The 18258-nt window shown below is 49.5% G+C and overlaps 10 protein-coding genes across 10 annotated transcripts; 8 read left to right on the top strand and 2 right to left on the bottom strand.

The window, feature by feature from the left end:
- Positions 1–1132: 1132 nt before the first annotated feature.
- On the top strand, positions 1133–2182 carry CAF40 (CCR4-NOT core subunit CAF40; the record flags this gene model as incomplete). Its single annotated transcript, XM_022610552.1, has 1 exon — positions 1133–2182. The coding sequence occupies one exon, from the start codon at positions 1133–1135 to the stop codon at positions 2180–2182; it is 1050 nt and encodes a 349-aa protein (XP_022466837.1).
- Positions 2183–2524: 342 nt separating this feature from the next.
- SEC21 (coatomer subunit gamma) lies at positions 2525–5323 on the top strand (the record flags this gene model as incomplete). The annotated part of the gene is made up of 1 exon (XM_022610550.1): positions 2525–5323. The coding sequence occupies one exon, from the start codon at positions 2525–2527 to the stop codon at positions 5321–5323; it is 2799 nt and encodes a 932-aa protein (XP_022466836.1).
- A 236-nt stretch (positions 5324–5559) lies between these two features.
- On the top strand, positions 5560–6417 carry CUS2 (U2 snRNP complex subunit CUS2; the record flags this gene model as incomplete). Its single annotated transcript, XM_022610549.1, has 1 exon — positions 5560–6417. One exon carries the CDS (start codon positions 5560–5562, stop codon positions 6415–6417), a length of 858 nt encoding a protein of 285 aa, XP_022466835.1.
- A 464-nt stretch (positions 6418–6881) lies between these two features.
- Positions 6882–7742, bottom strand: MRPL10 (mitochondrial 54S ribosomal protein uL15m; the record flags this gene model as incomplete). Its single annotated transcript, XM_022610548.1, has 1 exon — positions 6882–7742. The coding sequence occupies one exon, from the start codon at positions 7740–7742 to the stop codon at positions 6882–6884; it is 861 nt and encodes a 286-aa protein (XP_022466834.1).
- Positions 7743–8427: 685 nt separating this feature from the next.
- Positions 8428–9027, top strand: POP3 (Pop3p; the record flags this gene model as incomplete). Its single annotated transcript, XM_022610547.1, has 1 exon — positions 8428–9027. One exon carries the CDS (start codon positions 8428–8430, stop codon positions 9025–9027), a length of 600 nt encoding a protein of 199 aa, XP_022466833.1.
- A 379-nt stretch (positions 9028–9406) lies between these two features.
- On the top strand, positions 9407–9889 carry HCH1 (Hch1p; the record flags this gene model as incomplete). The annotated part of the gene is made up of 1 exon (XM_022610546.1): positions 9407–9889. One exon carries the CDS (start codon positions 9407–9409, stop codon positions 9887–9889), a length of 483 nt encoding a protein of 160 aa, XP_022466832.1.
- Positions 9890–10016: 127 nt separating this feature from the next.
- Positions 10017–11297, bottom strand: ERG24 (delta(14)-sterol reductase; the record flags this gene model as incomplete). Its single annotated transcript, XM_022610545.1, has 1 exon — positions 10017–11297. The coding sequence occupies one exon, from the start codon at positions 11295–11297 to the stop codon at positions 10017–10019; it is 1281 nt and encodes a 426-aa protein (XP_022466831.1).
- Positions 11298–11799: 502 nt separating this feature from the next.
- SEC20 (Sec20p) lies at positions 11800–12786 on the top strand (the record flags this gene model as incomplete). The annotated part of the gene is made up of 1 exon (XM_022610544.1): positions 11800–12786. The coding sequence occupies one exon, from the start codon at positions 11800–11802 to the stop codon at positions 12784–12786; it is 987 nt and encodes a 328-aa protein (XP_022466830.1).
- Positions 12787–13008: 222 nt separating this feature from the next.
- Positions 13009–14892, top strand: PUF6 (Puf6p; the record flags this gene model as incomplete). The annotated part of the gene is made up of 1 exon (XM_022610543.1): positions 13009–14892. The coding sequence occupies one exon, from the start codon at positions 13009–13011 to the stop codon at positions 14890–14892; it is 1884 nt and encodes a 627-aa protein (XP_022466829.1).
- Positions 14893–15158: 266 nt separating this feature from the next.
- VPS3 (CORVET complex subunit VPS3) lies at positions 15159–18257 on the top strand (the record flags this gene model as incomplete). Its single annotated transcript, XM_022610542.1, has 1 exon — positions 15159–18257. The coding sequence occupies one exon, from the start codon at positions 15159–15161 to the stop codon at positions 18255–18257; it is 3099 nt and encodes a 1032-aa protein (XP_022466828.1).
- Between the last annotated feature and the right edge of the window lies 1 nt (position 18258).

Here is an 18258-nt window from a genome sequence, read left to right as displayed (position 1 = left end):
CCCTATTCAACAGAAAATGACTATTATAGGGGTGACAAGATATCATCATAGGCATAAACAGAGTATGAAACGATAATGATACGTGACAACTATAAAACGTATAACAATAATGTCACGACGAAGTTAAAATGTTACACTGTGAAACATAATCCTATTCTGAGAATATCCGGGAAATTCTCACATATATAAAGACTAGTTATATCCATAGTATTGGTGTCTATCTTTCTGAACATACAGAAGAGACCATCGAACCTTATACTTAAATAGTATAACTAAGAAGTCAACTTTACCTAAGTCATCTAAATCTCTACTCAAAATGGATAGTCACGGCGAGAAAGACAATATCCAACAAAGCTCAGGGTCAGTCCAATCTTGTTATAGATCTTAGCTTCCAGCAATAATTTCTTGCTTATTGTAAAGCGGACTTGACCGGTTCAAGAGCACATACCTGTTTTACACTAAACCCTCGCCCCTACCGCATCACTCATCTACAGTAATACGCCAATTTCCTCATACCATCTTGAGCATCGCCTTGTAGTTATACAGTTTGTCCAATATATATAATAGTGAGAAAGTAAGCGAGAAGGCGAGAGAGCGAGAAAGAGATAAACCGGTCACAGCCAGACGTACCACTACCGTCCGTCTGGCACTACCGTCCTGCCAGACACCCTCCGACTGCTCGCCCCGGACCCGCTCCACATCACCGCCGACGAACAGCCGCCAAACCCTACTGCGCTGAGGCCGCTGCCACCGCGTCTGGGTAACACACGTTGCCTCCGCCGTATATAAAGCGGGCCGTGTGCCCAGCATCCAAAGTAGAGATGGTCTGCTGGCGTGTCTCTTGCGTCTCTCGCAGACGGACAAGCCACTTTGTGGCCCCGAAACGGTGCGGTATCACTGCTCTCACCATTATAAGTGTATAATGTGGCCGTGATGTCGCACTGCAGAACATGATTAGAAAAAAGCTGTGCACCAGTCTGATCGATACCTAAACTTATTGTACTCAGGTATCCGTGAAGCATTAAGTATACCCAAATTTCTGATTCTGCATCGTCTTACCGTACGTAGTGCCCTCTTTGTAGCCTAGTAGCAGTAGTAGGAGTCGCTCACCACCACCATCCTCAGCCGTCCCATGCTTGGGACTCGTCTGCTATACAAAGAGTGTCCGGGTAGCCACCTTCTTCTCTTCTCTCTTTGTATGAGAAGAGAACAAACGGCACTCTTGAAGAGGGTTGTGGCCTCACTCTTGGGCCTTCTCAAGCCTGCACAGATACCAGCAGCCGCAATGAACCAGCCGCCCCAGCACGCGCTGGACGATCCGAACGTGTACCACTGGATATGCCAACTGACGTACGGCCCGCAGAAGGAGCAAGCACTCTTGGAGTTGGGTCGTAAGCGGGAACAATTCGACGACTTGGCTCCCGTGCTTTGGTCGTCCTTCGGGGTGATGACCTCGCTGCTGAACGAGATCATATCCGTGTACCCGATGCTGCAGCCGGCGTTGCTCTCCAACCAGTTGTCGAACAGGGTGTGTAACGCGCTCGTGCTGTTGCAGTGTGTCGCATCGCACTCGGACACGAAACATCTGTTCCTCCAGGCACACATCCCGCTGTTCCTGTTCCCCTTCCTCAACACGACGTCGAGGCAGCGGACCTTCGAGTACTTGAGGTTGACGTCGTTGGGGGTCATCGGTGCCCTTGTCAAGAACGATTCGCAGGACGTCATTGGGTTCCTGCTCAGAACGGATATTGTCCCACTGTGTCTACGGATCATGGAGTCCTCCTCAGAGTTGTCCAAAACAGTGGCCATCTTCATCTTACAGAAGATCCTGCTCGATGATATCGGGCTACAGTATATCTGCGCAACAATGGAACGGTTCTACGCGGTGACTAACGTCCTCAAGGACATGGTCGAGCAACTCACGCTGCATGCTCCGCCGGGGAGACTTCTCAAACACATCATACGTTGCTACTTGCGGCTCAGCGACGACCTCGAGGCCAGGAGGCTGCTGAAACTGGTGCTTCCGGAGAAACTGAGGGACAACACGTTCACAGAAGTGCTACGCGACGACGTCGGGTCCAAGAGATGTCTAGCCCAACTGCTTCTAACGCTGAACGAGGATACCCAGCAGCAACAGCCACAACAACAGCAGCCCCAATTCCCTGCAACTACTGCAAACTAGACACCCCCCCCTCGCACTTCAAGTTTTTCAACATTCATACCAACCCACAATAGAGCATACGCAAAAGCACATCACCGTAACCTTCAGCCCTCTAGCAACCCATTATATAAGCAAACCAAGGCATCTCATCACTCCCAGCTGGCGATGCCGTAGTTAATACCAATAGAAGATCACGATACACGAAATTTTGAAGTTTTCTTGCCTCGACAACAACTATTAATATTAACAGCAAATGAAGAATATCGTGTACGTACCAAAGAGGGACCGCAATTGACACTTCCTGGTACATACAGGCAGGCCGGTAACTTCTGCTCTTATTGCTACAAAGTAGGGCTTCTCACGATGTCCGCGCAGACTTACAAGAAGTTCGAGAGCGCTGGGTCCAGCGACCTCCCAGACAAGATGACGATCTACCAGGATTGTATGAACACTTTCAACGAGTCGCCCGTCAGTGCGAAACGTTGTCGTTTGCTGATCTCCCGTCTGTTGAGACTGCTGTCCTCGGGGGAGACTTTCCCACAGACAGAGGCCACGGCGTTGTTCTTTTCGATCTCGAAACTGTTCCAACACCAAAACGATTCGTTGAGACAGGTCGTGTACTTGGCAATTAAAGAATTGAGTGGGATCTCAGAGGACGTTCTTATGGCGACGTCCTCCATTATGAAGGACGTGCAGAATGGGTCCGATATCGTGAAACCAAACGCAATCAGGGCGCTCACGTACGTGCTTGACGAGTCCACGGCGTTCTCCGCGGAGAGACTGTTGAAAAATGCAGTGGTCAGTAAGAACCAGTCTGTTTCGTCTGCTGCGCTGTGCACCGCGTACAACCTGCTGCCAATCTCGGAGGTCACAATCAAGAGATTCTCCAATGAGGCACAGGAGGCCATCATGGAGGTGAAGACCGCGCCGATGTCCGCCAGATCCGAGTTCGTGTCCAAAGCGCCACACATTACGCAGTACCACGCGTTGGGGCTTGTCTACGAACTCAAGAGGAACGACAAGATGGCACTTATGAAATTGATTCAACAGTGTTCCGATGGGTTTGTGTTGAAGAACCAGTTCGCAAGAATGGAGCTCATGAAGATCGTCAACGACTTGATACACAGAGACACGCAGCTGTTCGCGCAATTCCAACAGCTGTTCAACGTCTGGCTGCAGGACAGGTCCTCGCTCGTCAGCCTCGAGACAGCGAAGACGATCACGACTTTCGCGATAGCACACCCAAGACTCGTCTCCCCGGACTTGTTCGCCACGACTGTCAACGTCTTGCGTAAACTAATGAACGAATTCAACTGTGGTGCCAAATTGGGGGCAGTGAAAGTGGTCAATAAGATGGCAATGGTCTCTCCAGAAAAAGTTGCCGTTTGTAACCCTGAACTGGAATCGCTGCTTTCCATGTCCAACAAAGAACTTGCAACTTTCGCGATCACCACGTTGTTGAAGACCAGTAACGAGGACAACATCTCGAATCTAATCGGCCGCATCACCGAGTTCGTCCATAAAGTGTCTGACGATTTCAAAATCACAGTCATCGAGGCCATCCGTACTTTGTCGCTCAAATTCCCCAAGGAATGGAAAGTGATCATAAAGTTTCTGATCGACGTCTTGAAAAATAGCGAGGGTGCGGCAAAGTTTAAAAGCAGCGTCGTGGAGGCAATCATCGACATTGTAGCCTTCGTTCCACAGTCCAAGGAATTGGCATTAGAGAGCCTGTGTGACTTCATCGAGGACTGTGAGTACAACGAAGTTCTCGTCAGAGTGCTGCATCTCCTGGGTAAAGAGGGGCCCTCGACTTCAAACCCATCCCTGTACGTGAGACACATCTTTAACAGGGTCGTCCTGGAGAACTCCATTATCAGATCCGCTGCCGTCATTGCGTTGTCTAAGTTCGCGCTAACGAAGAACGACCCCACTTTGAAGGACTCGATTGTCAGTCTGCTAAACAGAATCTCCAACGACACAGACGACGAAGTCAGGGATAGAGCAACCATATCTTTGAAGCTGCTAGGTTCCGAGCACAGTTTTGCAAAGGACCTGGTTCAATCCAAATATTACTACGACTTGAACTCTCTTGAAAGCAAGTTGACAACTTACATCTCAACGAACGAGGATTCATTCAAGACCCCATTCGACGTCTCCCAGATACGCAAGTTCTCTGAGGACGAGATGAAGGCGATAGAATTGAAGCACAAGCAAGACAGGGTGTTCAAATCCACTGATAATGACGAAAGTGGCAACAGGGATGCTATTGCTCCTGCGACCGTCTCCACGAATAAGAGGAAGGACAACGACACATACAAGGGTGCCGACTTGCACGAACACGAACAAGACCTGTTGGAGAGTAAGTACGCTGACGAGTTGAGTGGGATGGAGGAGTTCAAGGAGTTCGGTAAGCTGATCAATAGCTCTAAGGTGACTCCATTGACGGAATCGGAAGCCGAATTCGTTGTTCGCGCTGTGAAACACGTCTTCAAGGACAACATCGTCCTACAGTTCAACATCACCAACACTTTAGTTGATGTTGCCCTAGACAACGTTTCTGTCGTCTGCTCCGCTGAAGACCCTGAGAACTCACGTCTAGAGGAATTATTCACTCTACCGATCGAGAGACTGGCACCAGCTGGTGAATCCGCATGTTACGTAGCGTTCAAGAAATCGACCGACACGGTGATGAAAGGCTTCTTGAATACTCTTCATTTCACCACCAGAGAATTGAATCCAGACACACACGAACCATTCGAGGACGACGAGGGGTTCCAAGACGAATACGAGATCGATTCGTTGTTTTTGAACGCCGGTGACTACATCAAATCTTCGTTTGTTGGGAACTTCGAGGCTACCTTTGACCAGTTGCCCAATGAGGAAGTGGCCGTCTACAACATCCAGGAGGACCTGTCGTTACAAGAAGTTATTGATAAACTAGTTTTGAACACAAGCTGTCTACCGCTAAGCAACACACAATTCGCCCCCACGGATTCAAGCTCCCACGTGCTTAAGCTGTTTGGTAAGTCTGCTCTGATGGGCACGAAAGTAGCACTAGTCATCAAGATGATCAAGAGCTCGAAGGGTGTAGCCCTGAAGGCGCAATGCAGGACCGAAGATGCCACTTTGTGCGCGGATATAGTCAACAACTTAATGTGAACTGTACGAAATAACTCCTTTATACAATTTATGTACCTACAATATACTATCTTGTCGTGAATTGACCACCGTAGAATACCGTAGGAAATCTTTGAGTTACGAAGTGTTCACCTTCTTTGTCCTTCCTCTGTGTCTTTTGCTTATTATAATACTCAAGTTAATTGCTTTTGTGGGAGAGTTCGACATCACTGGAGAGCTTGTAGCCTAAAGAGGGTTCAAGGTGCAAGCAGGGGGCGATGGATGCAGAGGAGGTCGAGTTGAAGGAGCAGTTGAAACACTTGAAGAAAGCTGAGCTAGCGAAAAGGAAGTTGGAGAGGAGGGAACGTGAACAACAGAAACTGAAACGTCCAATAAAACCTCCTGCCGCCGTGTATATATCCGGTTTACCGACAAGTGGTATCTCAGAGGATGATATAGTCGACGAGTTTCAGCCGTACGGTGCTGTCAGGAAGGATCATGAGGGCGATTGGAAATGCCGATTGTACCGTGACGCAGCTGGCGAATTGAAGGGAGATGCGATACTGTTCTACATGAACGATGAATCTGTCACTTTAGCTGTTGAAATGATGAACGGATACGCTATCAAGGGCTGTAAGATCAACGTCGAAGTTGCCAAGTTTGAGGAACCAAAGAAAGAAACCACCTCTGGTGATATTGAAGCAGAAGAAGAAGAGGAAGAAGAGGAAGAACATGAGGATCACAAAAGACGAAAATTGGACAACAAGGCCCGAGATAACACTGGAGAATCAAGAACCAGCCGAACGTTGATACTGGCCAACGTTTTAGACATTTACCGAGATTTTGAGCTCGGCGAGATACAAGATATTAAGGAGGATATTGTCACCGGTTGCGAAGATTTCGGCGAAGTGATAAATGCGGAAGTTGACACCGGCAGAGGCCAGATTCACGTCGTCTTCAAACTCAGGAAGGAGGCTCTCTGTTGCCGTGAAAATGAAGGGCAGGTTCTTCGACGGTCGGAACTGCTGGCATATATGATAGAAGACGAAAATGTCTCTGAGGAGGAAAACACTGGGGAAGAGAGTAGCGAAGTCGATGACGAGACGAGCGGTGATAACTTGCTCAATGATCTTTGAAGAGCTTGTTGTCTTGACTTCTTGACATGAGCTCGAATCTTGCAGAACAAACTTTACCGTTTTATTTGCAAAGCTTGAGCCGTTCAAAGGGTAGCTCTTAACTTTTTGTCCTGTCCCTGTCTGTTAGCTGGGCAAACTAGAGGATAATTATATTAGCATTGTGTGCTGAAACTTGCTACAACTTTACACTGCCTCTGGAAGTATGACACTACCTCGTGTTCATTCAACGGGTCCTACTACTTGCATGCACCGTTTGGAAATGACCGGCCACACACCAGAACCAATAGAAGATACTACCATGTTTGATACATACCTTTGATTGTATACATATATATCAAGTACATGGAATGTGGACTTTATATACGTTGATCCTTATAGTGGTGTCCGAACAGTGCTAGTTGCTTGCTACGTGAGGACACAGCAGAATATATTTACAAGTCTCCGACCAGGTTGCACCTCCCCGTTCATACCATCCCCTTCGAGTATTCCTCGAAAGTTACAATCTTAGAAGTGGAGTGCACTTGATTGGATCTCCCCCTTTCAGTCAGCTTGTCCAACTGTCTCTCCAATGCGGATTTCTTGGCGGCATGCTTTGCTGCACCACTAAACCCTGTCCGTTTAGCCTCTTGCAATCTTTGGTAATACGGGTCATTTTCCACTATCAGGTACCCTCTCTTGTCTGGATTGCTATAGTAGTCGATGTACTTCCTCTTGATGGGTCTTGCAGGGAGAGGCACTCGTCCCGTCCTTTTGATGAACCAACCTGGGCTCAAGTGCGCCTTGAGGCACATCGGCGAAAAGTACCTAGCGACGAAGGACCCTCCAGCACGTTCAATGGCTGCGATTGCCTTCGTGGACGCTGCCGACGCTTCGACTTTCCACGGTAGGTTGAATTCGAACTGGCCTCTCGCCAAAAGCTTGATTCCGTACTTGATTTTGCCAGTAACGACCCCTGCATCGCGCATCTTCTTCATGTCGAGCACCTCACCCTCATTGAGGTTCAGCCTGCCCTTCCTATGGAACCAAACGATCCTCTCCAAGTTCAACGGTACGAGCGGTCTTGCATGAACGTTTGTGAACCCAATTTTCGGGAATAGCTTGTATATCGGCGTCTGCCCACCTTCAAACCACGCCTTCACTTTCCCTCTAGCCTTCTGACCCTTCTGGCCCCTCCCTGACGTCTTACCCTTGTTACTCGATGCACCACGCCCGAGTCTCTTGAACGACTTCGTCGAGTTTGCAGCCGGTTTCAGCGTGGAGATCAAGTGTATCGCACGCATGCACCGCAGCGGGTGAAGCGACCAACCACAACGGATACCCAGCATCGCGACAGATCCTCTCCAGCAGACAAGAGTACCTTGTTATCCTGTCAGTTGCAGTGGTAGTAAAGACCTTGGAAAGCCTTTAAAATATAGAAAGACACCAGTTTTACACTATGGGGGAGGCGAGAGCGGGTGGTCTAAAGGTGGCAACGGGGACCCTCTTGATGGATTGACTGGTGTTATGAAGTGGTAAAGGGTGCTGGTGAAGCTTTCGCTTTGTTCTGGGTCTTTTCTACGAGCACTATCACCAAGTTTACTTCGTTTGTACAGCGATGGTGCATTGCCAGTTTTGACAGTTGCAAGATGATCCTACGAGATGGCACACAAGACGATGAATTGCACCTGGGTACTGCTACTGCTGCTACTACTGCTCCTATCGACAGCAGCATCGCTATTTGGGACCAGAAACGGTACGTTTCTTCCCTCTTTCCCCGAGACGCCCCAGTTCAATTGACAGATGGCAGATAATCCGCAACGGACTCCAACGAGTACAATCACCGCCTGTTGCTAGCCCTCGAGGACCCCCAACAACCACTTGCTGCTGCCATGCGGTGCCGAATCGTGTCGCACGGTAACAGCTCATTTTGAAACTTGCGATGACTTCAAGACGCCTGTTGATGAATAATGATTGATGTTGTTGATGTTGATGCTCCTCAGCCATCCAATTCTACCAACTAGGTGTCTGCACATGTCGTCTTCGCTGCGTGCTATTGAGAAGAAAGTCGCGCTGCGCAAACAGGTGTACAAGACTGTACTGGGCAGTCCCTTTGTCAATGAGGCACACATGTGGCCTCGCGTACAAGATCAGGCCGTCGTCCTGGAGTTGCTCAAGGGCACAGTGCTGAATAAGTGCGTGCACTTGCAAGGTGTCGAGCGCGGGCAATGGCCGCTCGACGTCGCTACAGATTACAACGAGATCGTCAAATTGCTCGGTGCGGCCGGCGGTCCACAGGAACTCGACGCGATACTGTTCGTGTGCCCGCGGGACAGCGGGATCCCGCCCGTCTTGCTGCAGCAGGTTCCCCTGATGTGCTACACCTCTCGAGGGACCGTCACTTTGGTGCAATTGCCGCAGGGGTCGCACAAACTGCTCTTGGCGGAACCACTGTACTGCAAGGAGGGGCTTCTGCTGGTACATTGCAACGACAAACTCGACGGGAAGTTCGTCGCTGCGGTCAGGGACAAGACGGACCCGCTGCGGTTCCCCTGGCTGGACGGGATCGCCTACCAACGGACAGATCTCAAACTGCTGAAGACGACTGCACCGTTGAAGCGCAAGCAGAAATGAAACATGCTGTTGAGAAGAACAAGAGAGAGAAGACAACAAGATACGATACATTTCTCCCCTCGACGTTGTGCCAATGCCAATGCTCAATGGCACGCTGCCGGGGGTCCCGCCGTGTTCGAAGGTTCTCGAAGGTCTAGTACCGTCTGTGGTCCCGTTCCCAGGCAGAGTTTTTGTTCGCAGAGCGTGGAAAATTTTTGACGAGTGCGTTCGGGACCACAATGGGACGTATTCCAGTGCTGTAGTGTCGCATTGGCTTGTTACAGATCCATCGTTTGGGTTGTTTCTGCTTTGTGAGTTTCCCTCTCCCTCTGACACTTTTTTTGGAACACCTGAAAGCTTCCCACTTCGATTCTTTTCAACTCAAGATATACCAAGGACGATGGTCGTTTTGAATCCCAACAATTGGCACTGGGTCGACAAGAACACGCTGCCCTGGACGCAGGAGTACCTGACAGAGAGACTTGTCGGGTTCAAAGTGGACGTCAATAATGACTCTGCAGAGGAGGGTGCCGTGCACAGTGTGGAAATCTCGAAGGTGAACAAAGTCGCTGGTGACTCGAACGTCTCGCAGCGGAAGGGCAAACCGATCTGCTACTTCGATTTGGACTTGGCGTTCGACATTGTTGCTGTGGTGGACGCTAGTGCGGATGCAGAGACGAAGGACGCGGAGACAGTGGCTGGTTCAGTTCAGGTCCCCGAATTCATGCATGACGAGGATGACTTCGAGATCAAAGTTTCTGGGTTGGACGCGAGATTGACGGAATTGGTCAAGCAGCAGTTCGTGCCCTCCTTCAGGGCGACGTTGCTAGAGTACCAGACGGACTTGATCAACGAGCATTCCAAGTACTTGGAGGAAAGTTGACGACCGGGCCTTGCGTCAGGACAATATGCATTACATGTGTGTAACAACCGTAGTAAATCAACTAACTAACATATGTAAGAGGTAAAAACATGCTTTAGATACGACGAGGGAGTGTGTGTGAACGTCTCTAGTAGACGTATGGGACGATCTTGTAGGGGACTCTTCTCGTGTACTCGTCCCAGTCCTTGCCGTACTTGGACTGACACTTCTCCTCGTCCCTGCCCTGTCTGTGTAGAAGCAGGATCGCAAAGTATATCGAGTAGTAGTACGTCAATGGGGTCTCGAACCCTGTGGTGAGGCACCAGGAGAGCGAGATGAGCCAGTCCCCCAAGTAGTTGATGTGCTGTGACTTAGACCACCACCCGTCGCAGAGCAACTTCGTGCCCCTTGCCGTGGCGATACTCTTCATTTGGGTAAGCTTTCCCTGTCTGAAGTCTGACTTCTGCTTGTTGGCGGAGTGGAAGATGTAGTAACCGACGGCCATGAGCAGGACGATCCCTGCGAGTTTGCTCGCACCTGTGTCGCGGGTACAAGTGCTTAGGTACCGGGCTTGGAGCGAGTACGTGAAGGGAACAAAGGTGAGGTCGCCAAACGCAAGCATGAACCCGAACCCATCGGTGACAATGTCCATCATGGTCAGTAAACCTTCCTCGTTGAGGACCCCGTCAAAGACGTAGAAACTCTGCATCAGAGTGATGAGCAAAAGAGCGTCGTTGACGTGAGCGCCGCCGTGGACGACGAGATAGTTGTGGTGTAGGCACGACAGGTTGACGAGAAACCACAGGAGCATCCCTGGTCTCAACTCGCAGAAGAGTTTGATGTCGAACAGCCCACCGCATAACCGTGGGTTCAGCTCTCTACCGATGAACCAATCGTACACTACGTTCCCTGAGTTCCCCCCCAAGGCGAGCAGTGTCCCCGGGATGAAACTCTTGATGTAACAGAACGTAGCGAGGTACAGAGAGAACAGGATCGTGATGACTGCGATCTCTGTGTTGTGACGGTACAGGAACTGCAACTCTGGCATCTGACCACTGGTCAACTGCCAACGAGTCGCAAGGACAAGCAGTAGGAGCGCCGAGTTTGCTATACCGTTGATCTTGTAACTGAGTTGCTTCCCGTTACGTAGCTTCGTGCCCAGCATCCACTTACCGGGCAAGACGACATCGAGAAGGGCAAGCGTCACGAACCACACGAGGTAGGGAATCCACAGGTGTGCGGACTGCGCCCAGTTAAAGTAGTACACCAGATCTAGTTGGAGCAACGCCCCCGGGGTGATCCGAGTGTTGATCCACACGGTGAAGAGTGGCAGGAACAGGGACAGGAACGTGGCCCCGATGACTCCTGAGAACTCGAACCGCGTGGTCCGAGGGTTCAGCTCTGCGTTGCTGTTGCTGCTGGTGCCCATAGTGTTGTGTTATTGGCAGACTGGCTGTGCTTTGGGTGCTCAACAAGTGGTGATGAAGAACCAAGATGAGACCAGCAATATACATATATATATATACAAGATACAAGGTACAAGGTAGTAGATGACCTACTGGAATGTCGTATAGCAGCTAAGCAGTATTGCAAGAGACGGAGAGGCAGAGAGAGTGCAATAGTCCAGAGCCGGTAGTTGCGTCCGTGGTACGGTGCTTTTTCCGAACTGTTGCGAGACTCGTTTAATAGACTGTTCTGCTTCGTTGCTTTGGAGAGGTTCTGGGTGGTGGACTCTGCCCGCAGCCCGTGTCTAATAGTAGCAACCAACGCACGGCAGACGTGTGAGAGAGAGAGTGAGGTAGCAACTTGCGGTGATCACTGTTGTTACTTGACGTTGTGTCAAATTAATATTCAATTTGGACGAAGCTGAGGACGACGAAGCTGAAGTTGCTGTTGAAACTGGGATTGGACTGGTAGTGTCTGTGTGAGCAATGGAGGGTATACTGGGTAGACTCGGTGTTCTGCAAAGTGCGATGTTGGTCCGGCTGTGCGAGCTTGGCGGGTCCCCGGAGTTGCACAGGGACGTGCTTGGTTTCCAGACGCTGGTGAAGTGTGCTGTCTCCGCCTTCAACCAGTGTAACAGGTACTGCAAGTTGCGGTGGCGAGTCGACGCGCGGCGTGTTGGTGCTGGTGACGCGTTGGAGCTCATCGAGGGCAGCTGGAGGCAGTTCTCCGCGGTAGAGGTCGCGCACTACGAGCGGTTGCTAGAGCTCGTCAACTGGTGCACGCAGTTCCAGTTGGCGCTGCTGGAGCGCAGCGAGCAGCAGACTGTTTCAATGAACAACCAGGTGGACCAATTGAGGGACGAGTGTATTCGAGAACACTCTGTCGCGGCGGCGGTACCTGCGGAGACAACAACTACAAAGACGACAAACCTGCAGCAAGGTTCCTCGCGGGACCAGCTACTGTCGAAGACGAAACGGCTGACGAGCAACCTGATCAAGAGCAACCAGATGTTGCAGTCTGGGGTTCTGCAGAGTGACTTGAACCTGGACGAGTTGCGGGGCCAGACGGCTTCGTTGAACAAACTCGAGGACAAGTACGGCCAGTTCGAGCTCGTGTTCCACCGCACGGCAAAGCTTGTCAAGACCCTCGAGAGTGCGTCGAACCAGGAGCGCAGAAACGTGTACATGGCCCTCGGGTTCCTCTGCCTTGCCGTGTCGTGGGTCCTTTGGAGACGTATATTCAAGATGCCTACGAAACTCGCCCTGTGGCTGATGTTCAAGTTCTTCAGGGGGGTGCTCGTTTCCGCGGGGGTTGTCCGCCGCACCATGCGCCAGCAGCCAATTGCAATTGCAGTGAGTGCCAGTGCCAGTGCCAGCGGAACAACTACGAGTTCCGCCTCTACGATCACGGACAGCATTGAAAACGCGGTCAGCGAGGCAGTCGACCGTCTCTTCACACACGACGAGCTGTAATCAATGAACTAACGAGGCGAAGAGAGCTCAGAGAGTCCAGGTCCCAAGCGCCCTTGTCACCGGTTCGCAGCTCATCGCGTCCTCATTTTTTGGCAGTGAAAAATTTTTCGCTGCTTCGTTTCGAGGTTTTAAAGCGATGAGCCTCTGGGTTCATCTCTTCCAGGTTGTCTGGGATGCGGTATCGGCTCGAATAAGTGCTGCAGTGTCCAGATTGTGTGAAGTATGGCGCCTAGTGTTGTGAAGAAACGTTCTGCTGCGAGGGCTGATGAACAGATTGTGAAGAAACCGAGAATTTCGCTCAATTCCTCAGAGGAGGAGGATAACTTGGACCTGAGCGAGAGCGAGGGTGCCGGTGCCGAGGCAAGCGCTGACGAGAGTGTGAGCGTCTCTGGTGATGAAGGTGCAGCTGATGCGCCCGCGGAGGGCAACGGGTCGTCTAACCATGGGGAGCAAAGGAAGCTTCTGAAGGAGCGGAAGATGCAGAGGAAGTCTGGGTCCGAGATCCAGCAGATCAAGTCGGTGTGGGAGCGGTTGAGGGTGAAGTCGCCGCCGATTCCCAAACCCGTGCGGGAGAAATTGTCCAACGAGATTTGGGAACTGTCCAAGGACCGTATTGCCGACCTTGTCCTAAAGCACGATGCGTCGCGTATAGTGCAGACACTCGTCAAGTACTCCACCAAGGAGCGCAGGGAACAGATCGTCGAGGCGCTGAAGGGTAAATTTTACGTCCTGGCGACGTCTTCTTACGGGAAGTACTTGCTCGTCAAGCTGCTGCATTACGGGTCCAAGAAATCTAGACAGTTGATCGTCGACGAGTTACACGGCCACTTGAGGAAACTTATGAGACACAAGGAGGGTGCGTACGTCGTCGAGGACCTGTTTGTGCTGTACGCGTCCCACGACCAGAGACAGCAGATGATCAAAGAGTTCTGGGGGTCCGAGTACGCCGTTTTCAGAGACGACCACAAGGACTTGACTATTGAAAATGTCTGCGAGAAGAGTGTCGAAAAAAGAAGTATCATCGCTAGGAACTTGATTGGCACAATCACTGCCTCCGTGGAGAAGGGTTCCACCGGGTTCCAAATCTTGCACGCAGCCATGAGAGAGTTTGTCAAAATCGCGAACGGCAAAGAAATCCTAGAGATGGTCGACCTCTTGCACGAACAGTTTGCAGAACTCGTTCACACTCCTGAAGGTTCTGAAGTGGCGTGTACTTTGATTGCCAAGTCGGGGGCCAAGGAGAGGAAACTCATCTTGAAGGGGTTGAAGGACCACGGGGAGAAACTGATCAAAAACGAATACGGGAACTCTGTGTTTATCACATTGTTGTTGACGGTAGACGATACTGTGCTTGTCTTTAAGACCTTCGGACCTTGCGTCAAGGAGTTCTTCACTGAATTCATCGTCGATAAGTACGGAAGAAGACCGTTCCTTTACTTACTGATGGGACTCAGCGGGAAATATTTTGCACCAAATGTTAAGAAGGAACTAGAAAGGTACGTTGAAATGTCCAAGGAGACGTCGAAGAAGGACTCGCTTGTCAGAAGGCACGAACTGCTAAAGAGGTGCGGGCCCTTGTTCATCAGCAGCGTCAACAAGAACCACAAAGATATCTTGGAAGAAAACTTCGGGTGCCAGTTTGTCTCCGAGTTGCTGACCAGTGACGAGTTGTTCGACTTGTTAGACGACAAGGCCAAGGCACAGTTCCAAGACTTGATGGACTCTATTGCGGTCACTTTCAAAGGTGATGTCACAGACGAGGACCACCCAATACACAGACCGTTCTCAACGAGGCTGTTAAAGGCCATGATCCAGGGTGGGAAGTGGAACAACAAGGAGAAGAAGTTGGAACCTTTGACCAAAGTGAAGGGTCTTGGTGTTGCGTTTGCTACTAAGTTCTACGACGAAATCATCGATTCTGCCAACATACTGGCATGGATTAACAACAGCGACAGCTCATTCACTATTGTGGCTCTTTTCGAAACACTCAGAGCCCAGAAGGACGGCGAACAGTTCGTCAAAGATTTGAAGTTTGTACAGAAACAGATCGACGCTGCAGAGGACAACAAGGGCGCCCAATTGCTAATCAAATTGTTGAAGAATTGAGAGCTAAAGACTGCTTCGAAACAGCAACAAGGGGAAGGGGACTAGACCCGGCGAGGTGTTGCATGCCGTACATATCTATATCCCTCATTCTGTATACTATTCTCTATCGTCAGCAGCGGTTTCCACGAACCCGCTTCAATATAAAGGAAATTTCATAAGTAGTTACCACTAAGTAAAGAACTTATAGTTACTTTGGTTGTCAATCCAATAAAGGGTTACGCAGTACTTAGTGGGCCAGAGGGATCTAGCCAGGAAAACCACCAGTTATGGTAGAGGATGGTGAGGAGGAAGTTGCCCCAAGAAGTGAGACTCCAATTGAAACGACGGTACAAGAAGATACGGCGCAGCAGGCGAGTCCAGAACCGTTAGCAACCCCACAATCAGATACTGTAGACTCCTTATCCCAGGGGGTAAGCGCCGGAGACCAGACGGGAGAGACCGCACAGAGCGAAGATGCAACATTGGAGACAGGTGCTGAAACAGAAGAAGATGTTCAAAGAAGTCCCGCAAAGGAGCACCAACCCAGGAATAATTCAGACGTGGAATCGCAGAACACTACTAAAGGTGACAACCAGGAGAAGAATGATCCAGACGTCATATCTCAGAAAAGTTCGATACCGGACACCACACCCATTGATATAGGATCCGGGCCGTATTCTATATTTCCGATCATCAGAGATCTCCCCAATGACGTGACTTACACTTGCTTCGAGTGTTACGACGAGCATGTATACTTGGGCACCAATACGGGTGAACTATTGCATTATTTTGAAATAGAAGAGGGCCATTACATGCTGGTCTCTAGGACACATTTTGACTCGACAACGAGCGCCCCAATTGAAAGGATTATCTTGCTTCCGATAATAGAAAGAGCTTTGGTGTTCAGTAACCGCCAGTTGTTTTTGTTTCTACTGCCAGAGTTTGCCCCCGTACCGAACAGTCACAGAGTGCGGAAACTAAACGAGGTTGTATTGGAGAGTTGGGGAGGTAATAAGGATAAATACAGAATAATCGTATTCACTAAAGATGGAGCCAGTATTTTGAAAGTATCTGAAACAAATTTCCAAAGAGTTCGGAAACTACCAGACTTGAAAGGTATTACACGCGCCTCAATTAAGGACAAGACGTTAATATGCTCCGCGGATAATAAGTACCAGATCATCAGTCTGCAAAATGGTCAAACTACGCCGCTATTCAAGATCAGTGAAGTCGAGTCAACGGTGATGGCCCCCATTATAGTTGATCTGGGGTCGGATGAGTTTTTAGTGTGCTCTGGTGGAGAAACAAGTAAGGATGAGGCGATGGCATTGATCTTAAATTATACGGGTGACATTAGCCAAGGAACGCTTGTATTGAAAGAATACCCCAGGGCCGTGCATGCGGATTACCCACACATACTGATCACGTATGACTCCGGTGAAACGTGTGTATACTGTTTGTCCACGAACGAAGAACCACGAATAGTGCAAGTGATGAACTCAAATAAGAACAATCCATTGCAATTGGGGAAGACTTTGAAAAAGTTCAAGAATTTTGCGAGGGATGAGAAAACTGCCGCGAGACGAGATAGTATCGTTGATAAGCTTCGATATACCGCTTACAGCTCACACACAGACATTTCATCTGCTTTCCAATTCAGGATAGATCGGGAGCGGGCTCATGTCGAAGACTTGTTCGAGGAGACCACGTCTAACCTGCTTTGTGACGGACACACGCTTTATGGTTTGATAGCGTCACCCTTTTTCATGCGCATAAACAGTTTTACGGAAGATGAACTGACATCGATAGAGAGTTACTTGGAGCTGCTCTCCAAAAAACCCAAACTTTCCAGTTTCCTGTCCATCGAGTTCAAATATTTGATTCTATTGAGCCTCTTGCTGCAGTTGCTTCACTGCCAAAGTATAGGCATTGATATTATCAAAAAATGGGCGCTTCAAATAGAGGTTATTGACCTCCGGATCTTGTTTATCTTGTTTGGACTGCGCGTATACGGGGAATGCTGGGCTTTTAACGGTCTGAAAAGTTTAGTGGAGAACTTGCAGTCACTTAAGCTTGTCAACAAATGCAGCAACAACTGCAGCATAGTTCAAATCTTAAAGTTATTGAGGGAAACTTTGAGGAAATATGGCCGAGAGGGGAAGGGGAAACACATGGCCCATTATGCATCGATTTCCAAGACGGTAGATGTCAATCTGTTCATTGAACTGTTAAAGACTACCGGTGATATAGACATTGGTGATTTTGAGAGCGAGAATTTAGAAGAGATCATATCCTTGGTAGCTGACGACCCCAACTGCCCGAAGGATCTATTACAAAAATTGTATGAAAAGCGCGGGATGATCTCCGAGGTAATAACACTGCTAAAGGACCAGGGGAAGGTCGATGAAGCGCTGTCGTTTATGAAGTCTAACGTTAGTAAGATGACGAGCCAGTACATCGGTGATCATCTACTGGATGACATAATGTTTTGCATTGTTGCATTGATGGAGGGTGAAGAGGACATAGAGACGCACTATATCAAGGAGATCCTTGGTATTTTGAGTGCCGCCAAGATAGATTTCCACGATTTGATAGAGAGGGTGGATACTCAAAACTTGAACGTCGTTTTGAGAGTACACATCCTGGAGAGTATTGGTGTGCAGAAGGATTCGGACAAGAACTTCTTGATAAATTATTACATGGGTCATTTGGAGGAGACCATTCAAAGTGGGAAACTGTGGGAGTTGCTGGACATGTTTTTGGAAGAGTACAAGCACGATTTCAACTACTCGAAGATGGACATACGAAATTATCTGCTCACAAGGCTGAAGTATAACGACAGGTGCGAAAACTTTCTTACGAAATACGACAGTCTCATATCTGTCTGCGGTGATGACCCGCGGCTGTTGAACGTTTTAAAGTGCGAAGTTTCCCGCATCGATAGGGGCAATGTGCTGTTGATACTGTTTTTCTTCAAGCACGGTGACGAGGGACTGGAGTGTTCCGTATTGCCGCCTGATCAATTCTTCAAAGTCCTCATGAACGTGCACGATTTCTCCGAGCTTGACAAACTGGTCACTGTGGACAACCTTGTCGAGATCATGTCTCATTACTCTGCGCTCGCGACCCCCACATTCGCGGGCAGTTTAATAGTCGAGCTTTTGCAGCGGAACATCCAGCTTGTGCACGGCAATGCGACTTTGTTGCTGGCCGTTTTACAGGACATACCTCCTGACGTTCCCCTGTCCGTGATGGACTCGTTTCTGTCCCCCCTGCTGAGGGACTATGACTTTCGAGATAGGAACATGGAGATAGTTAAGAAATTCTGTAAAGTGGAGCTATCCATTTACAACAGGGCGGTAGCATCCGCTGCATCGGACACTTAGT

The sequence above is a fragment of the Huiozyma naganishii genome, chromosome 11, assembly GCF_000348985.1.
Source record: "Huiozyma naganishii CBS 8797 chromosome 11, complete genome".
NCBI classification, from domain to species: Eukaryota; Fungi; Ascomycota; class Saccharomycetes; order Saccharomycetales; family Saccharomycetaceae; genus Huiozyma; species Huiozyma naganishii.
Note: the sequence above shows the minus strand (reverse complement) of the source record. Positions and strands in the feature narration are given on the sequence as shown.